The sequence below is a fragment of the Dermacentor andersoni genome, chromosome 4 (assembly GCF_023375885.2).
Source record: "Dermacentor andersoni chromosome 4, qqDerAnde1_hic_scaffold, whole genome shotgun sequence".
In the NCBI taxonomy this organism is placed as follows: Eukaryota; Metazoa; Arthropoda; class Arachnida; order Ixodida; family Ixodidae; genus Dermacentor; species Dermacentor andersoni.
This window is the reverse complement of record NC_092817.1, coordinates 27,850,676-27,867,377: the sequence shown is the minus strand read 5'-3', so window position 1 is coordinate 27,867,377 and position 16,702 is coordinate 27,850,676. Positions and strand designations below refer to the sequence as shown.

The 16,702-nt window shown below is 42.6% G+C and overlaps 2 protein-coding genes across 2 annotated transcripts in view; one reads left to right on the top strand and one right to left on the bottom strand.

Annotated features, from left to right (window-relative positions):
• The first annotated feature begins 1,137 nt into the window (after positions 1-1,137).
• LOC126536597 (RNA-binding protein 28) lies at positions 1,138-3,158 on the top strand. The gene has a single exon (XM_050183629.2). It carries the CDS (start codon positions 1,168-1,170, stop codon positions 3,130-3,132), a length of 1,965 nt encoding a protein of 654 aa, XP_050039586.1. The 5' UTR covers positions 1,138-1,167; the 3' UTR covers positions 3,133-3,158.
• A 4,201-nt stretch (positions 3,159-7,359) lies between these two features.
• Positions 7,360-16,702, bottom strand: part of LOC126536592 (uncharacterized) — a 29,635-nt gene continuing 20,292 nt past the window's right edge. The window contains exons 11-21 of the mRNA XM_050183623.2: positions 15,462-15,681; positions 13,365-13,475; positions 12,624-12,668; positions 10,849-11,157; positions 9,934-10,056; positions 9,654-9,771; positions 9,186-9,336; positions 8,512-8,574; positions 8,354-8,426; positions 8,185-8,238; positions 7,360-7,772 (exon numbers count right to left, since the gene is read on the bottom strand). Of these exons, the coding sequence (XP_050039580.1) occupies positions 7,605-7,772; positions 8,185-8,238; positions 8,354-8,426; positions 8,512-8,574; positions 9,186-9,336; positions 9,654-9,771; positions 9,934-10,056; positions 10,849-11,157; positions 12,624-12,668; positions 13,365-13,475; positions 15,462-15,681 (1,435 nt within the window). The 3' untranslated portion in view covers positions 7,360-7,604. The remainder of the gene's footprint in view (positions 7,773-8,184; positions 8,239-8,353; positions 8,427-8,511; positions 8,575-9,185; positions 9,337-9,653; positions 9,772-9,933; positions 10,057-10,848; positions 11,158-12,623; positions 12,669-13,364; positions 13,476-15,461; positions 15,682-16,702) is intronic.

Genomic DNA, 16,702 nt, shown 5'->3' with positions numbered 1-16,702 from the left:
AGAGCAATGCACTTAACAATTGCCCCAGTACAATCAACCAGCTTTTGCATGGGATTCGCTTATTAAAGTGGTCAAATGAGAAGTACCTCTGCAATCACATGTCATTTTATAGAAGCCACAAGATTATCCAACATCCAATTTTCCTGCAGGGTGAAGCAAGGTGGTGAGCAGAAGGGAGGAACGTGGTCTGCTGAACTCGAAGGAGGCTCAGGAAAAGGTCCCGTATCTAACAGGTTTCGCGTTCGCACATCCTTTGTGTGAGCGGCAAGCTCAGTGTGTGTGTGTGTGTGTGTGTGTTGTGTGTGTGTGTGTGTGTGTGTGTGTGTGTGTGTGTGTGTGTGTGTGTGTGTGTGTGTGTGTGCGCGCGTGTGTGCGCGCGCGTGTGTGTGTGTGTGTGTGTGTGTGTGTGTGTGTGTGTGTGTGTGTGTGTGTGTGTGTGTGTGTGTGTGTGTGTGTGTGTGTGTGTGTGTGTGTGTGTGTGTGTGTGTGTGTGTGTGTGTGTGTGTGTGTGTGTGTGTGTGTGTGTGTGTGTGTGTTCCTGCATAATGATCAAAACAACACAGGGCTGCTTCAGATTAACCGACCGCTTTTCTGGCTGATGCAACATGAAAGGAATCCTGTGCAACCCACCAGGCACAGTGCAGGTGCTCCTCCGGGGCTTTTCACTTTGTGTTTCGAAATACTAAAAACGTATGCGTGCTTACAGAACAGAACGAGCATACGAGTGTTGTTTGTCTTTTGCGACCGAAACGCACGATCTGGTTGGAAACATGCAAGCATAGACGGCATTATTGATGCATCCTAACAGTTTGTATTATTTATTTTTTGCCAATTGTAAGAATATTATTTGTGTTTTGAGAGCGTTTTAGTTTATAAATCCAGAAATTTTTGCACAACATGTTTAAATTTCGCGCGCTAGGCAACGTCGGTCGATCGCAGCGCCCTACTGGTGGCGTCTTCGCAGTAGCGTCCCCAGTTCTCCCATTGTTTTTCCGCTCACACGACACACTGCCCCATTCTATACCCCATAATCATACCAACGGTTATCACCATACCTGATCGCATAGAGTTTATGCCTGGTCGCTCTAAGCAGCAGCAGAAGAGGAAGCGAGCGCCTGAAAAAAATGCGGACGTAGCCACTGCCAGACAAAGCCAGATCCACACAAAATGGCGGCCCTTAGCCAGAGTTTGTGCACGCTTCTCGTAAGAAATTTACCGCCAGACGCAAAAGAAAGCAAGCTAGAAGAACTGTTCGCTGATATCGGACCCATTAAGCGATGCTTCATTGTCCGTGACAAGACACAACAATCGATGTGCAAGGGCGTTGCGTATGTTACGTACGCCAGCACTGCCGATGCCGAGGCCGCCGTGGAACGGAGTCGGCAACGCAGTTTGAAGTGGGGCGACCGTGTTCTTGCAGTGAAAGCTGCTGCTCCCAAGGCACCCCGCGGCGAACCTGTGAGCAAGGATACAGCACCGAAGAAGAGGACTTTCACGAAGGAAGAGAAAGCTGCGAGAAAGAAGAGGAAGCCGAGGCTGATCGTCCGCAACCTCTCGTTCAAGGCAACAGAGAAAACACTGCGCGATTGCTTTTCAAGGTATGGAAATGTCGTCGAGGTCAGCATTCCGAAAAATCCAGATGGAAAATGTCGTGGTTTTGCATTTGTGCAGTTTGACGAGACCAAGAGCGCCATCAAAGCAATAAACGGCCTCAATGCCACCGAGGTATTGGGACGACCAATAGCCGTCGATTTCTCCCTTCCCAAGGCAACGTACCAGCAAACGACGATAAATAGCCCAAGTGCTACGACTGACACTCCTGACAAAGGAGGAGGCTCCGCTTTGCAGCATAGGGAAAGCGAAGAGATGTCGGATGACGATGCTGAAAGTCACTCGTCTGGAGCTTCCGCATCTGATGGGGACTCCGAACACGGCTGCTCAGACACCGACAAAGACAGCGGTGATGATGACAGCGAATGCAGCGCGGACGTCGAGCATGATCGGCGCCCAAAAGGCGATACAAAGAACACGGTGTTTATTCGAAACGTGTCGTTCGACAGCCAGCAGGAGGGTCTTGAAACGTTGATGAAACAGTTTGGGCCATGTCGGTATTGCCTTCTGTGCACAGATGTAGATACTGGCCGCTCCAGGGGAACGGCATTCGTCCGCTTTGTCCAAGATTCAAGCGTAGATGCATGCCTTCAAGCGGCTGCTTCCTCTGCAGGCATTATGCTGGACGGCCGGCGGCTCGACGTGGTCCGAGCTCTCAGTCGGGACGAGCTGGAGGAGAAACAGAAGGAGAAGAAAAAAGAAAAGAAGGACCGCCGCAACCTGTACCTGGCGCGAGAGGGGCTTGTCAGGCCCGGCACCGAGGCTGCACAAGGCGTCTCGCCACAGGACATGGCCAAGCGGGCCAAGCTACAGGCGCGCAAACGCAAGCTACTAGCCAATCTTCATTACTTTGTATCACCCACGCGGCTCAGCGTGCACAATCTGCCGCCTTCCGTGGACGATCGGAAACTGCGGGCGCTGTTCCTGGAGAATGCGCCCCACGGCGCACGCATCACGGAAGCACGCGTTATGCGGAACCTCAAGTCTCCAACCGCCGAGTCCTACGGTTACGGTTTTGTGACTTTCACTAAGCACGAGGATGCATTGGCCGCTTTGCGGGAACTCAACAACAATCCCGGCACTTTTGGACCGAAGAAGAGGCCAATCATCGAATTTTGTCTGGAAAATAAGGCAGCACTCGTGGCCAAGGAGCGCAGACTGCAGAGGAGCAAACAGAAGCTGAAAGAGCTACACGAGAGTCAGGTTGAAGAGCAGAGGCCAGCTGACATCCCCATGGAAAAGAAGACAGCCTTCATGGGTGCAGCCGCAAATCGAAAAATGAAGGGTTTGCCAACGCATTCTGGACCAAAGGTGCGGACTAAGAAAGGCCGTGCAGGCAAGCAAAACCTACAACTTAAGAACAAAAAGGGCAAGAGAAAGCTTAAACAGAAACAAAAAACATTTGTCAAGAATCCACGGACTGAGAAGGACAGTTTCAGCACAATGCTCGACAAACACAAGAAGGTGCACTCAAAGCAGACTCCTACAATGCATAAAACAAAGTGGTTTCAGAATCAATAAATATGCAAGGCTGCCACTGAACAGCACATTGATTGCCTTAAAACTTCATTGTGAGCCTGACTTAGAAGACAAAAATGTGTGAGCAGTTTAAAGGAGTACTTATGTGTATTTTTTAAATTGTAACTCTACCGCATGGTTCATAAATATCTTTAAAAAAAATGACACTTGGCAAATGAAGGTGGGTCAGCATATGTTAATGTTATACTAATGTTGATTTCCAAATACTGGGCTGGCATATTTGATAATATTGTGACATCATGATACACAGTAAAATTAGCTGATGTCATGTAGAAATAAGCATACCTGCCAACTCAAATTTTTTGAAACGTTTACAAATTTGGTCTCGGTCCACGATTTTACAAATGTTGCACTTAGTTTTACGAAAAATACAACAGCTTTTACAAGGCTGTTGAAAGATGTGGAGGCGCGAGATTACAAAAAGAAAAGGAAATGCAATAAAATAAATTGTGGTGGTACCTACACTGCCCTCTTGTGGCAGTGCAAGGCACCATATAAACCAGAGTACTCGCTAGGAGCAAATTGTCAGAAAAGTTCCATAGGTAGGCAAAGTCGGCACTGGAAAAGTGGCTGAAAAAGTCACCCCCTAAAATATATGTTGCTTGTCAGTATATGCTGTTCCACATTTGTGTGCTCCGTCTAAAGGTAAATGATTGTTAGTAACAAGTGTATGTATCTCACAAAAAATGTGTACTTGGGGAGAACATTTAAATATGCTCCCCCCTTGCTCACATGATTTTTACGCATTTTTAAGTTCACAGGTTGGCAGGTATGGCAATAAGGCTAGGTGTGACTACACTGCTAGAATTCTTGCTGCACTTTTACGTAGCGACTGCAGCGATTACAGGATCACACGAACAAGTCAAGCATTACATAGTGCCTCCACCTCCTGGGTATAGAAAACAAACTGGTTCATAGAGAAAAGTATTAATGTAAATTAATTAATGTAACTTAACTTAAATATTAATGCAACTGTAAATATTAATGTAAATTAACTATCAGCTGATGTGCCAAAGTGGAATTACTTCTATGACAATTTCAGTAGTCCAAGTCTGCAAACAGAACACCCACTGAATGAGGATCAGTGCTATTGTTCTATGCTAACAAGGGAAAATACATTATATGCTTATCACTGGCACGTGACCAGGCACTTGCACGCAGCAATATAGGTGCCCTAAAGCATGTTTGAAACAAAAAGTTTCAATGCTGCAGGCAGACAGGACGTATAATAGGCCGTAAGCAACAGATTTAGTTTGAAGATAACTGTCTTGGCTTCCACCTTTGGCAGAATATCTTGTCCGCAGAAGTGATAGAGCAAAGAAGCCATACGGTATAGCGGTAAATAACACATGGCCATTCCTGAACCTCTCAACGTTTTTGCTTTTGACAGACTGTATAATGAGAGAAGTTTTGGCAGCGGGTGTTAATGCATCTGAACCAATGGTCATGGCTGTCGCCTCTAAACCATCATTTTCATTTGTAGCCAATTCACACATTCGGTCTGCATGCAACATGAATAATTCATTCAATACCTGTAAGATGACATAAATGTCATGCCATGCAAGCAACTAGTCACATGGTCCATACTTAAATCTTGCACATGTTCGTTGGAGCGTCAAAAATGAAAACTACTGCAGCTATCTTTTTGATCAATTTGATATTTCTCATAAGGTTCCACCACATCTTCACTTAAGGTACTGCTCAACACTTTAAAACATGGCTAATTTTTACAGCGAAACCGTTAAGACCTAGTTCCCCAGGATCGTGTCTATGTGTAGACACAAAACTTCCCATACGTGGGCCGATCGCAAAGGTAGTGCAATGCCGGTCGACCCGCGGTGGAGGTGAAGCAGGCATTAAGCACTCCCCATACGTGGGCCAATCCCGAAGATAGTGCACTACCGGGTCGAAGAAGGGTGGAGCTGAAGCAGGCATTAAGCATTCCCCATATGTGCGCCGATCCCAAAAATAGTACAATGCAGTGCCGACCTGCGGTGGAGGGGCAGTTCGCCAATAAAGGACCCACATACACAGCTTCGCTCATCATCCTTCTTCACAAATGGAAGGACACTGAGTTTTGTTAATTAAGCTTATAGTAAAAATATACCGAGTTACTCCAAGAGGACAGCGGACAATACTGAACTGATTGCATTCCCTCAGCACACATCTGACTTTTTAAACACTTGGCACAATTTAGTTAAAACAACCTGTACGTTTCAACATTACTGTATATTCCAAGAAACTGGCCCTTATTCATGAAATTCTTTTGTAATGGCAGTGTGCATGTGGCCACAGCAGACATTCAAACATTGACCAATTTGGAAATGCTCTCACGTACGAAAAAAAGAAGACATAGCCTCAATTTGAAATATTGAATATTTGCATATCCTTTCATTTCTGTAAGCAGTACAGCATCAGATACGTGCTAAATGCTTGCAAAATTATAGTTCCTTTTTCATGTTCAAGCAAGAGCTATGGTTCGCTCTTGGCCGTGAAAATCATACGCAAATAGTCTTATCTACCAAATGCAAATAAAACATTTCTTGTGCAAGCATTTACTCATCGTTGAATATGAAAGTGCATATTATCTATCGAGTTTTCATAAACACCTATGAAAATGGTGACTGTCCACAAACCGTTTCCAAAAGCTGATCCAAAGTTGGGCTAGTTTCTATGGAATCATACTTAAACGTACAGCATGAAAGACGCGCACAAAAAGGCAAATAGGCACAGATAGCAGCATCGACTCAGAAGTTATGAGTTTACCCTAGAAGAAATAACGATATATATCATTATATACGTGGACGGCAAAATTTGTTACCATCTTGCCACTTTCGGCAGATCGCAGGCTTATCCCATTACAGTCACTTTGTGATTGTTGCTTGCGACTCTGGTCTTGCATTTTTGATAGGCTTTGTTTGAGAAGCCTGAACAAGATGCAGGTAAAGCTGTAGAAACACAGGAACAGGGCCTATACTGCACAGTCGCATAGACTGCTGTAATGGCTTTTCAGGGTCAAATGCTGGAAGCTTTGGATAATCCATTCTCACTAGCAAAGGCACGGTTGTGGATTACTGTAGTCTTGTTATTATCCTGAGACCAAATGAAAGTGTTACTGGTATACATCACAAGCTCCTCATTATGCTGAACTTCAGCAAGCAGCAATGCAAAGTCACCGACAGCTGAGAGTTATATGTTTGATCGTGCTTCATATTTTATCTGACCATCTCTAATACAGATGGGTTGTTTAAAAATGGCAGTTGTCTCCTTGTTTTCAGTGGTAACTTGAAGTAATTACTATTTTTGTTATCACCAGCCATTGCAGCTCACAGAGTGTCAATGTCACCGCAAATGCATGGCAAGAAAGAACAAGGGGATAAGTTTCATTGATTTTGGTTCTAGCTTTTTAACAGTAATGCCACAACATGTGTGAATATTATTATTGGAAAAATTTATATAAAAGGAGCAAGATAATAGCAGACTGTCACACTCAGCGAGCACGCTTTATGGCTTGGAGGTTATGTTGTGCTCTAACCTGTATTTGATGTTATACCGATTATCCCATTCTCATGTCTCCATCTTGTAAACATATATTTAGTTGCGCATGCAGTAGCCTTGCACTGCATGTCGTTTTTTTCTTCTGCAGACCATTGTACACTTCGCATGCCATGGGAGAAGTACCTGCATAAGGTGGCACTGTTTGTTAAAGTGCTTGTAACGAGATAATGCAAGTGCACTGCCGATGATGTCCTGCCTTCTGCCACATGTAAAAAAAAAAGTGAGTTATTGTCTCAAGAATAATTTATGCCTTATTATAGTACACCACTGGCCAGCCTTACAGACCCACATATAAACATGACAACATGTAGAAACTGGAAAGCAACATGATAATGCACAGGTTTCTACAGCTTCTCAGATGTGCCCAAGTAAATGAAGAGCTATGTGCTGCATAATATTGAAATGCGAGAGGTATATGTAAAGGCAGACGAGTGTAAGATGTAGAGGAATATCATTGGTGTAACCAAGTTGTGAAACTGAACAGAACTAAACTCTGTTCTGGCCATTGAAACTAAATGTAGTCACTGCAAACAATGTTACATTTACTTGTAGTTCTCACCTTGTGCACTCTCAGCGGCATGGCTCCTCAAATAACATAGGTTGATAACAACTCAGCAGTCTTAATAAAGAAAAAAAAGACAGCACAGAGAATTCACAGAGGACTCCTTTAATCTTCTTATTTGCCCCTAGATGCGCATTCCAACAAATGGCCACACACCTAGCAGACAGAGCAGTCTGCTTATTTAGGGTGGAAATGAAGTATGTTTATTTGTATTAAGCTATCATTTTTGTGTACTTGGGTGCACATCTACATAAGTATTTGAGAAAAAAAAGAAAGCATGAATAAGATCCATCTCTTGGCGGGAGATAAATTAAAAAGCTAAAGTGACGTTCGGTCACTCTGAATCTGTGTCTTGGAGATTAAAGCCATTCTGGTGAAGAGCACTTTCAATTCCAGTCCGCTTGATGGCCATCAATGGGTGCATGGCAGATCTCAAACTTGGGTACAGCTTTGGGAACAAAATCTCCTGAGCAGCCAATAGCTGCTTGACCCTGTGTCGTTCCTAAACAAACAAGGACAGAAAGAGCACAATGAAGAAGTCGTGCTACAACTTCGGTCACTAAAAAATTTTTGAGGAGAGCATATTTATGGAACACATGCAGTTATGCCACATCAAACTTCATTAGGCATAAAGAGAAGCCAATTACATCTACAAGGTCCTTAAGCACATTTAATGTTTTAATACTAGATCATATGTATTACAGCTGAGCAAGATTCTTCAAGTCTAAAAAGTGCTATGACAGTTTGGTGCTCAAAAATAACTTTTCTTTTCATTTTGTTAAATGATAGCATGGACAAAGGTACATAGCCAGTAGTGCAGTTAGAAATGAGCAAGATATTGGTCTTCAAGAGCATGCAAAGCATGTTAAATAAGGTGAATTAAAAGAAGAAATATATTAATTGTGTCTGCAAACCTTAGGAGCTTCAAAGCAAGCTGGGCAATTTTCTGCAATGACTGGAAGCTTTTTCTGAAAACCAAGCACAAAGCTATGTCATGAAAACGGAATACAAGGCATTGTTTTACTCATAGATGCAACACAATGACATTGTAAAATTGGTGAAACAGCACAGGCAAGCGCCTACCTCTTCAGCAAATTTCCTCAGGTTCTTTTCTCTTACGTAGACAAAAGGCCGTGTTACACGGAGGTCACCCTCTCTTCAAGAAAAATCAAGCCAAAACACAGCGTCATTCAATATCACCGAGTGCAATCACAGGTCACGAATGCACCACCTGAACTTACCTAACCTTGTAGTTAGCCTTCATAGTTCTGAGAAAGCCATTGTGAAACACCGACATGAGAAAGCTGCAATATCAAAATGAAACAAATAAGGAGCTGATTTTACACAATGAAAAACAAGATAGAACTTTCAGGTCTCTAAACAAACCAAATCTGTTGTAGCTATGGTACATTGACGATGAAGATGATGATATTGTCTTGAAGAAGTGGCGTTGTACAGGGTAGTAGTCAATAATATGAGCAAGATTAAACACAATACATTTTATTGAGCGAACTTGTGCCCTAAAATATATTAAAGCACAAACTTAGCGGTGGTGATAGCAGCAAGCATGGTCAGCATCACAGATTTCATGGCATGCCTGGAGATTTCAGTGCCTTTAGTATAAGTGCGGTGCACTAAAGTACGTAGGTAGAGTTAGCATTTATTTCTGGAAGTAATGTAATCCTTTCATAATTAATGACTAACCAACCTCGGTCACATGTTACCGAAATCTGACATTCTGACGAGATGCTTACTCACGGTAAATGCTATTTTATTTAGCATCAACCAAGTGAAATATTAGGATAACATATAATTTCCTTGTAGCATCCCTTTAATCTTTTTACCTTTGGTTAATGAAAGTGCAAAGCCATTCAGGAAATGTAGAAAGAAAGGAAATGTATGACATAAACTGCACCTTTCAGCAAGGTCATCCAAATGCTGCCCAAGTGCAAGCACATTGTAGCCTTCTCTTCGTGCACAAGCGTAGATACGACCACGCTTCATGCGGCTACAGAAGCTGCAAATGGAGGTGCATTCAGGCAGGGCAGAGGCCTGTTCAACAATGCCTGCCAAGAGAGCAAGTGCCGAGAACATGGCAATTAGCCTCGGCCCACGTACAATACATAGTTTCGTACAAGAAATCATACACAAAGTCATACAGCACATGCTAAGTGGGCACGAAGTACTACATGTAGATGCAATTCCACACCACATAAGGAAGGAGCGATTTCAAGAGGCTCACTAAACGGTAGCTATTGCACATTGCAATGTGCGAATACAGCTACCCGACAATGGTGATGAAAATGCTGCCAGTGCACTGGGAATAATAAATTACAGTAGTGCATGCAAATGCACAACAAAACAAAAACATTTTTATGCTTACATTGCTCTTCATAATAGTATGGGACTCCTAATAGTTGCAGATATTTCTTCAAAGGGCTCGGATCGTACAGTGAGCTTCCAGGATCAACTGTTACAGCACCCAGATCAAAGTTCTTTCCCTAAAGAGATGAGAATACACCACACGTAGCCACATTCAGTGCATATTCCTACGGCAATTCAGACAACAATAGCTTTGTAGTCAGAAAAAAGGAGGGGCACTCTGTGCCCAACAGTGGACACAATATTGTCAACATCGAATTTACAAAGGAGGTAGCTCCTACCTTTTTCCTGAAGCTGAACTGGAACTGGCGCAATGTATGAAGTAGAGAAAGAGAGTCCTTTCCTCCTGATAAACAGACAAGGATTCTGTCTCCGTCAGCTATCATGTCAAACTCTTTGACTGCCTGCAAGTGTAGAAATAAACAATGCTTGATAAGGTCCACAGAAAAGCCATATGGTTTATGTGTAATAACAGGTGTTCCAAGTTCGCTTACGAAGCAAAGTAAAAATCAATAGACATCCAGGATCTCTCCAGCTCCGAACTAACTTGCTGCGACAGCAAAAGGCTCTCACGGCATACACTGCCATCTTGCTTATTCGCTCATCAAACAGTCATGCTGCCTGCTCAAAAACAATACCTTTGCGATGTGTACAATGTTGCCTTTGTCTGCTACAGTACTGTTTGCTGTGCCCTCCAATATACATGCAGGCAACAACACTCTCAGAGTAGGCACTGCATGCCAAACCCTACACAAACTGCAAAGTGCAAATCCTGCATGACAGCTCAATGGCATGAGATTAATCACCAGTGCTGGTGATGGGTGAAGTTTCGTTTTACAGCAAAGCTTGCTTTGCCTATGTAATGTTTATTTTGAGTAAATTATGTTCATTTCGAGCACATTTTGACACTGCCATAATTTATTCACACAAGGCATTTTGCCATGCAAATCCAAATCACCCACGACAGTCCTTTTTTTACTCTCAGCACCCAACATCAAAGCAGGTGTGACCATGTCACTCCCATTGTTTTGCAGCACGGACAGCACACTGCCCCATTCTAGTACACAACAGCACACATATTAGCATTAGCACGCATTCAAGACACATGCCTTCCAAGTGCTCACCCTCACTCGACCCATGCACAGAGAGACAGAGATAGAAAATGCAAAAAAAAGTCATCTGTGTGACGAACTAACCTTCAAGAATGGCTTGAATATGTTCCTTGGAGGAGCATGCCAACGAAACTGCCGGGCACTAGGCTGCTCATTTTGCAAGCTAGAAGACTTCAAGGTAACTCGGCATGATGGCAAGCACTGCAGCTTTGCCTGTATTTCCAAGTGTTTGCGCATTCCTGGCTTGGGCGGTGCAAAGGGAGGATCCTTGAGCAGCACTTGTGTTCCTTCCAGGAGTTGCTTTGCTTCACTTGGGAGGATAAACCAACGCAGCTCAGCAGCTTCCGCATCAAACATCAAAGGCTGGTCAGCGAGCTGGGCTCTATGAGCAGCCTGCTCAAAAGGGAGAGCAAAAACAACTTCAACTCGTACACCGTCTTCAGGCACCAATCATTTCTATGCAGTGAAAGGTAACTTTTGAGAAACTCTCTGCCAGCTTCAGATACATTAAGTACACTCAGCAGAACAGATACATAATTCTGAACTTTTAATATCTACAGCAGAATCTTGGTAAACGGAAATTGCTTAAACGAAATTGCCATCTAAACATAACAACAACCTTTAAATTGGTTGGTTTTTATTTCAGTAAGGCAAAAGAACTTTCGTTAATTGAAACCAAAATTTTCGAAACTCCCTCAACCGAACAACAGAAACAAGCTCTAAAATATCTTTAGACAGAGGCAGCATCTGAAATAATTTTTCTTCGTGTCACCTTTCTTCTATTCACAAAGCCCTCCCTAAAAAGCGGTGGCGAAGACTCAAACAGGCACAGACTTGATTCATGTTTAATGCACATCATATACTGACATGGAATGCCTTGCAACACCACCACTCGCCTAATATGTGACCAATAGAAGGACAACTGAAATTTCACGCCTAATAGCGTGCCGCTCGATAATTTGGACTTCATCTGAACGAGCACATGTTATTCCGCCACTGACTAGAGCAGTAAGAGCTACTACGTTTTTGCTTTTATAAGTTGCTGGCACCTTCTCAAAATCGAAACTGCACTGACCCTGTCATACTAGCCACCTGGTCAGCTCAAGTTAGAGCAAATGCTCCAGAAAGATGTTGGTTCCAGGTACAAACCCCAGACTAGAATGAATTTTTCTTCAGTTTCAAGGCTTTCCCTCCAAGGAATCCCCACAGACTTTCGTTACAGCTTTGTGCCCCTTTCAGGTGAATGCCAACTTTTTCTTTTATAAATTTTCCTCCAACTAGCAAATTTCTGAAGAACTGACTTGGTTGAATTACAGCTCTTGACATGGGCATATATGATGGATATAGCAATGGAACATAACAATTTCAGTTAACAATGTGTGCTTTTTGTAACATATGCACTTCCATATCATATAAATGCTGTTTCAGAAAATACCCGCCGTGGTTGCTCAGTGGCTATGGTGTTGGGCTGCTGAGCACGAGGTCGCGGGATCGAATCCCGGCCACGGCGGCCGTATTTCGATGGGGGCGAAATGCGAAAACACCCGCGTACTTAGGTTTAGGTGCACGTTAAAGATCCCCAGGTGGTCGAAATTTCCGGAGTCCACCACTACGGCATGCCTCATAATCAGAAAGTGGTTTTGGCACGTTAAACCCAATAATTTAATTTAATTTTTTTTGTTTCAGAAAATAAGATTCAGTTAAAAGAACTCAACAATGTGTTTATTGCAATTATCTGAGAAAAGACACACTGAACACTCACAAGAGCGTAACACATCATTAAGACTATTTTTGTGTATTTTCAGCGAAATTCTGTGGTATAAGCAAAGGTTAAAAGTAAAAACATGAGGTGGTCTTACTTTATCAGCGTTTCCAAAAATGATGCTTGCTTCATTCAGCACATCCTGGAATGTAAAAAGAAGTATAGTGCTTTGATTTAGGAGAATGGCCAGGTGTAACAGCTTCAGCAGCTTCTATCTGCATTTTCACTGGTGTTCATATGTTCAGAGAATATCACTGTTACATGAATAACTGAAATTGATACATACATACTTTATTTTGTTCCCACAATTCTTTCAATTTGGGCTTCAAAATCTACCAGATGAGCACGTGCTCACATGTCACGAATGCCATATTGCAGGGGCATAGTGGGGGCACATCAGGCACATAACACCCAATTAAACACTGCTTTGAAAGAATGAGCATCAGGCGCATGATGACTTCAACAAGTGCCTTTTCTGCAGCAAGCTGTCATGCTGCGAAAGTGAAAGCATTTAATTAATGAAGGCATGTGTCTTAAGTAGAGCCCCAAAGCTCAGGCATTTTCTTTCAGTTCATGGGTTCAGAACCGAGGACGTAACTTTACATCACTTGCACAGAGCAGAAACTCGTGACTTGGTCTGTGAGATCATGCTGTCCACTTCTGGCCTCAGTTTCATGAAATCTAACAAATGGTTTTTTGCTTTCTTTGTTCTGCATCCAAGTGACTTTATTTCTTTCGTTGCATTGCCTATGCATGTTCTAGCAATGTCGGCATGCAAATAAAAACGCAAATTCATGTTGCCAACTGTTGCCCAACTGTTGCCCAACACATTGCTTACCTGCCACGAAGTATCGGTGCCAGGTCTCTCACTCTCTCCTTCAAGGTCTCTGTACACAAACTTCCCTTCTTTGTAAGAAATCGAGCCAAGCCATTTTCTGTCCTTAAACACCTGTAAATACCGAAACACAAGCATTATGAGTACAGGAGAGGCATGACAAGACCAAAAGTCACCAAGCCATCACGCTTCATAAGACAGTGTTACAAAGCCTCATTCACTAATCCACTGCAACAAGCCTTTTAAGCAGTAAAAATCTTTCCTGATGCTCTCGTACAAACATCTCCTTGAGCACTTTTCCTTGGCCCTTATACTTAGCCTAACCTACATGAATGTCCAGCCCCTGCAGGCCTTAGCAGAAATGAGACACAACCAGATCCGCAATATCCCAGTCACACTCTCTCTGCTTCAGAGTGCATCAACACTTCAAACCAATGACACCCAATGACATCTGCTCCTGCCCAAATGTCATAGAAAAATGATGTCGTCAGGTGGCGAGAGCCTGAGGGTGTGCCACCAAAAGAGATGTGCAAGTGGGAAACTTAAGCTGTCCATACTGTTTATGATTTAATAAATGAGGGAATATACTATATATGTGCATTTTAATGCCGTATCGCTTTGGTTTATAGCCACGCTCATATTAATTGTGGTTGATAAGTTACGACAATGTGCATAATCACTAATTACATGAGAGAAATAACCACAGCACTGTCAGTTAACTGATATGTTGTATATTAAATATGTAATAAATATAGCAGTGGTTTTATTGTAATTCAGTTTTATTGTAATTCAGTTTTATTGTAATATAGCAGTTTTATTGTAATTCTTCTCTTGAAGTTGAAGCTCGAGAGAGTGTTCTTTTAGTGCTTAACTTCGAAGTCTCCCAACTCTTGTTCTACGCAAGGCACAGAAATCAGGCTGGTCTTACGGCTTTACGTGAAGAATCCATAAGTCATTGACACCCTGTTAAGCGAAATCTGAGGAACTGATATTTTTCAAATCTTAGCAGAAAATTTATTAAAGGCAGCTTACATAAAACTATATCCAAAGCAGACAAACAAAAATGCACCTTTTATTCGAAACAAGCACGTAAAATTACATATATGTACAAGTTTTCAGTACCATACGTTAAAGAATTAAGATTTTTTTTACACTTTCGGTCTAAGGCACATGTTTCTCCTTAAAGACAAAGCTGTATAGATGGAAGCACACTATGATTACAAAAACACCACTTAAACATAGCAACAATGTGATCCCATAAAATATGTCCCATATAAAAAAAAGAAATGCAGTGCCTGCAGGCAAGACCAACCCAGGGTATTCAGTCACTCTACACCTCTTTGCACAGCTCAAGATATTTTTACATTCAAATTAATATATTAAGTTTAATTCAGCAAAATGTAAAGAACAGATTTTTCATACACACTCACATAGAAAGTTTTACTTCATTGAAAAAGAAAAGCCCCATGAACAGCCTTGTAATATAAGGAAAATCTCGTTTAATTCAACTCTTGTTAATTCGGAAAATCGGATAATTCGGGCTTGTCCTTTGGTCCTGGGAGGCATATGCATTATTTAGTGTAATGAAACTCCCGTTAATTCGGTCATATTTGGCCACACATCGGATAATTCGGACAACTCTCAGTGCTCGGCGAGTGCAGAGTGCCGCAAATGTGCGACGCAAAAGAGCAAAAGCGGCGTTAGCGTCCACTGAAACGAAGCGACGGAGTTCGCATCGCCACAGTCATCAGTAAAAATCATACTGATCGTACGTGAACGTCGCAATGGCAGAACCCATAACACTGTTGTTGTAGAAGTTGCGGGGCGCGTTTTTGGTCGCTGGGCGTACGTCGAACAAACTTTCTCAAGCCTGCGGCACTTGTGCTAAGTCAGTCATGCCAGGTTATACTTTTCTCATGCCTTACAGTGCTCAGGAGAGTCAATATCGCAGTGGCAAAGAATGCATTACAACAAACTTGGTTTAGCAAGAGACATGAGAAACTATGCATTCAAAACAAACAGAAGCAGACAGCACTCACAGCACTGTCCCATCAAATATCAACCCATTACACTCCACCACTATGCCACCAAGACACCAACCTGATGCATGGAATGTTTCCACTCGCCAGTCTCAGGGTTGAAATTGTATTGTGGGAGCAGCTTCCAGCCATGACAAGCCACATGGCGCACTGCCTCGAGGACAAAGTCCACCAGGGCATCTGGCATGTAGAAAGCCAGGTTCAGGCGCACAAAGCCTGGACGCAGCACCTCTCGATCAGAATGCTCCAGGTAGCGTCTCAGATGAGTTCGGTCTAGTTGGCTAAACAAGACAGACACAAACCTTATCTCAAGAGGGAAGAGTGTCCCGACACTACCTGCTTTTTACTCCACAAGTACTATCAAACTGTCAAAACATTCTAATGTATCAGAACAGTAATTATGCATTGAATAATGCAGCTATCATTCCTAGTACGCTGCTAGAATAAGAATTCATAAACTGTCTATCAGCAAATGCCCATCTTAGCAATCTTCCTGCTGATTTTGTTTGTAAGGTTTTATATTTAAGGTGCACTACTTCCACTAATAGTATTGATTGCAGGTAGTACAGCCAACTCACATTAATTAAAGCTTTGAGAGACTACAGACTTTTTATTAAATTATATGAAGTTGGATAAGATATGATCCCAAAGAGAATTATGTAGATTAGGTGCATGTACATATGCATGGTATATGCACATGGTCTCATTCAAACAGACACACAACCTGAACAGGAACACAAAAAACATTTGCAAGGTGTGGTCACTTTCACAACGACCGCACTCATGTAGTTTCATCTCTCAGGACACTCCACCGCTAATGGAGCAGAATAAACTTTGCTTCTAACACAGTGCAGTCTACCCATATCAGGTTCAGTTTCTTCATGATGAAACCACTTGAAGGGACTGCTGCCATGTCATGTATAAATTACCGTTACAATTGCACCCAAAGCATCTGAGGCAGATATGTAGGGGTATGCACATAGTCATTTTTGAGACTTAATCGAATATGAATTGAGCAGTGCCAAAGGCTAACCAAATCAAATAGTTTAGTTTTCAAATAATGAACAGCCGCTTTCACAATTAATATAAAACGATGTTCACATCCTACTATTCATAATGTTACCAAGTTTCTGTCATTACATTGCACATTATTGCAACATTCCATTTAATCAGACATAATAAATCTGGCTGCCTCTTCTACCTCACCCGCCGTGGTTGCTCAGTGGCTATGGTGTTGGGCTGCTGAGCACGAGGTCGCGGGATCGAATCCCGGCCACGGCGGCCGCATTTCGATGGGGGCGA

Bases quoted from the DNA above. Each gene is read 5' to 3' on its own strand.
- LOC126536597 (XM_050183629.2), top strand. From the start codon at position 1,168: ATGGCGGCCCTTAGCCAGAGTTTGTGCACGCTTCTCGTAAGAAATTTA.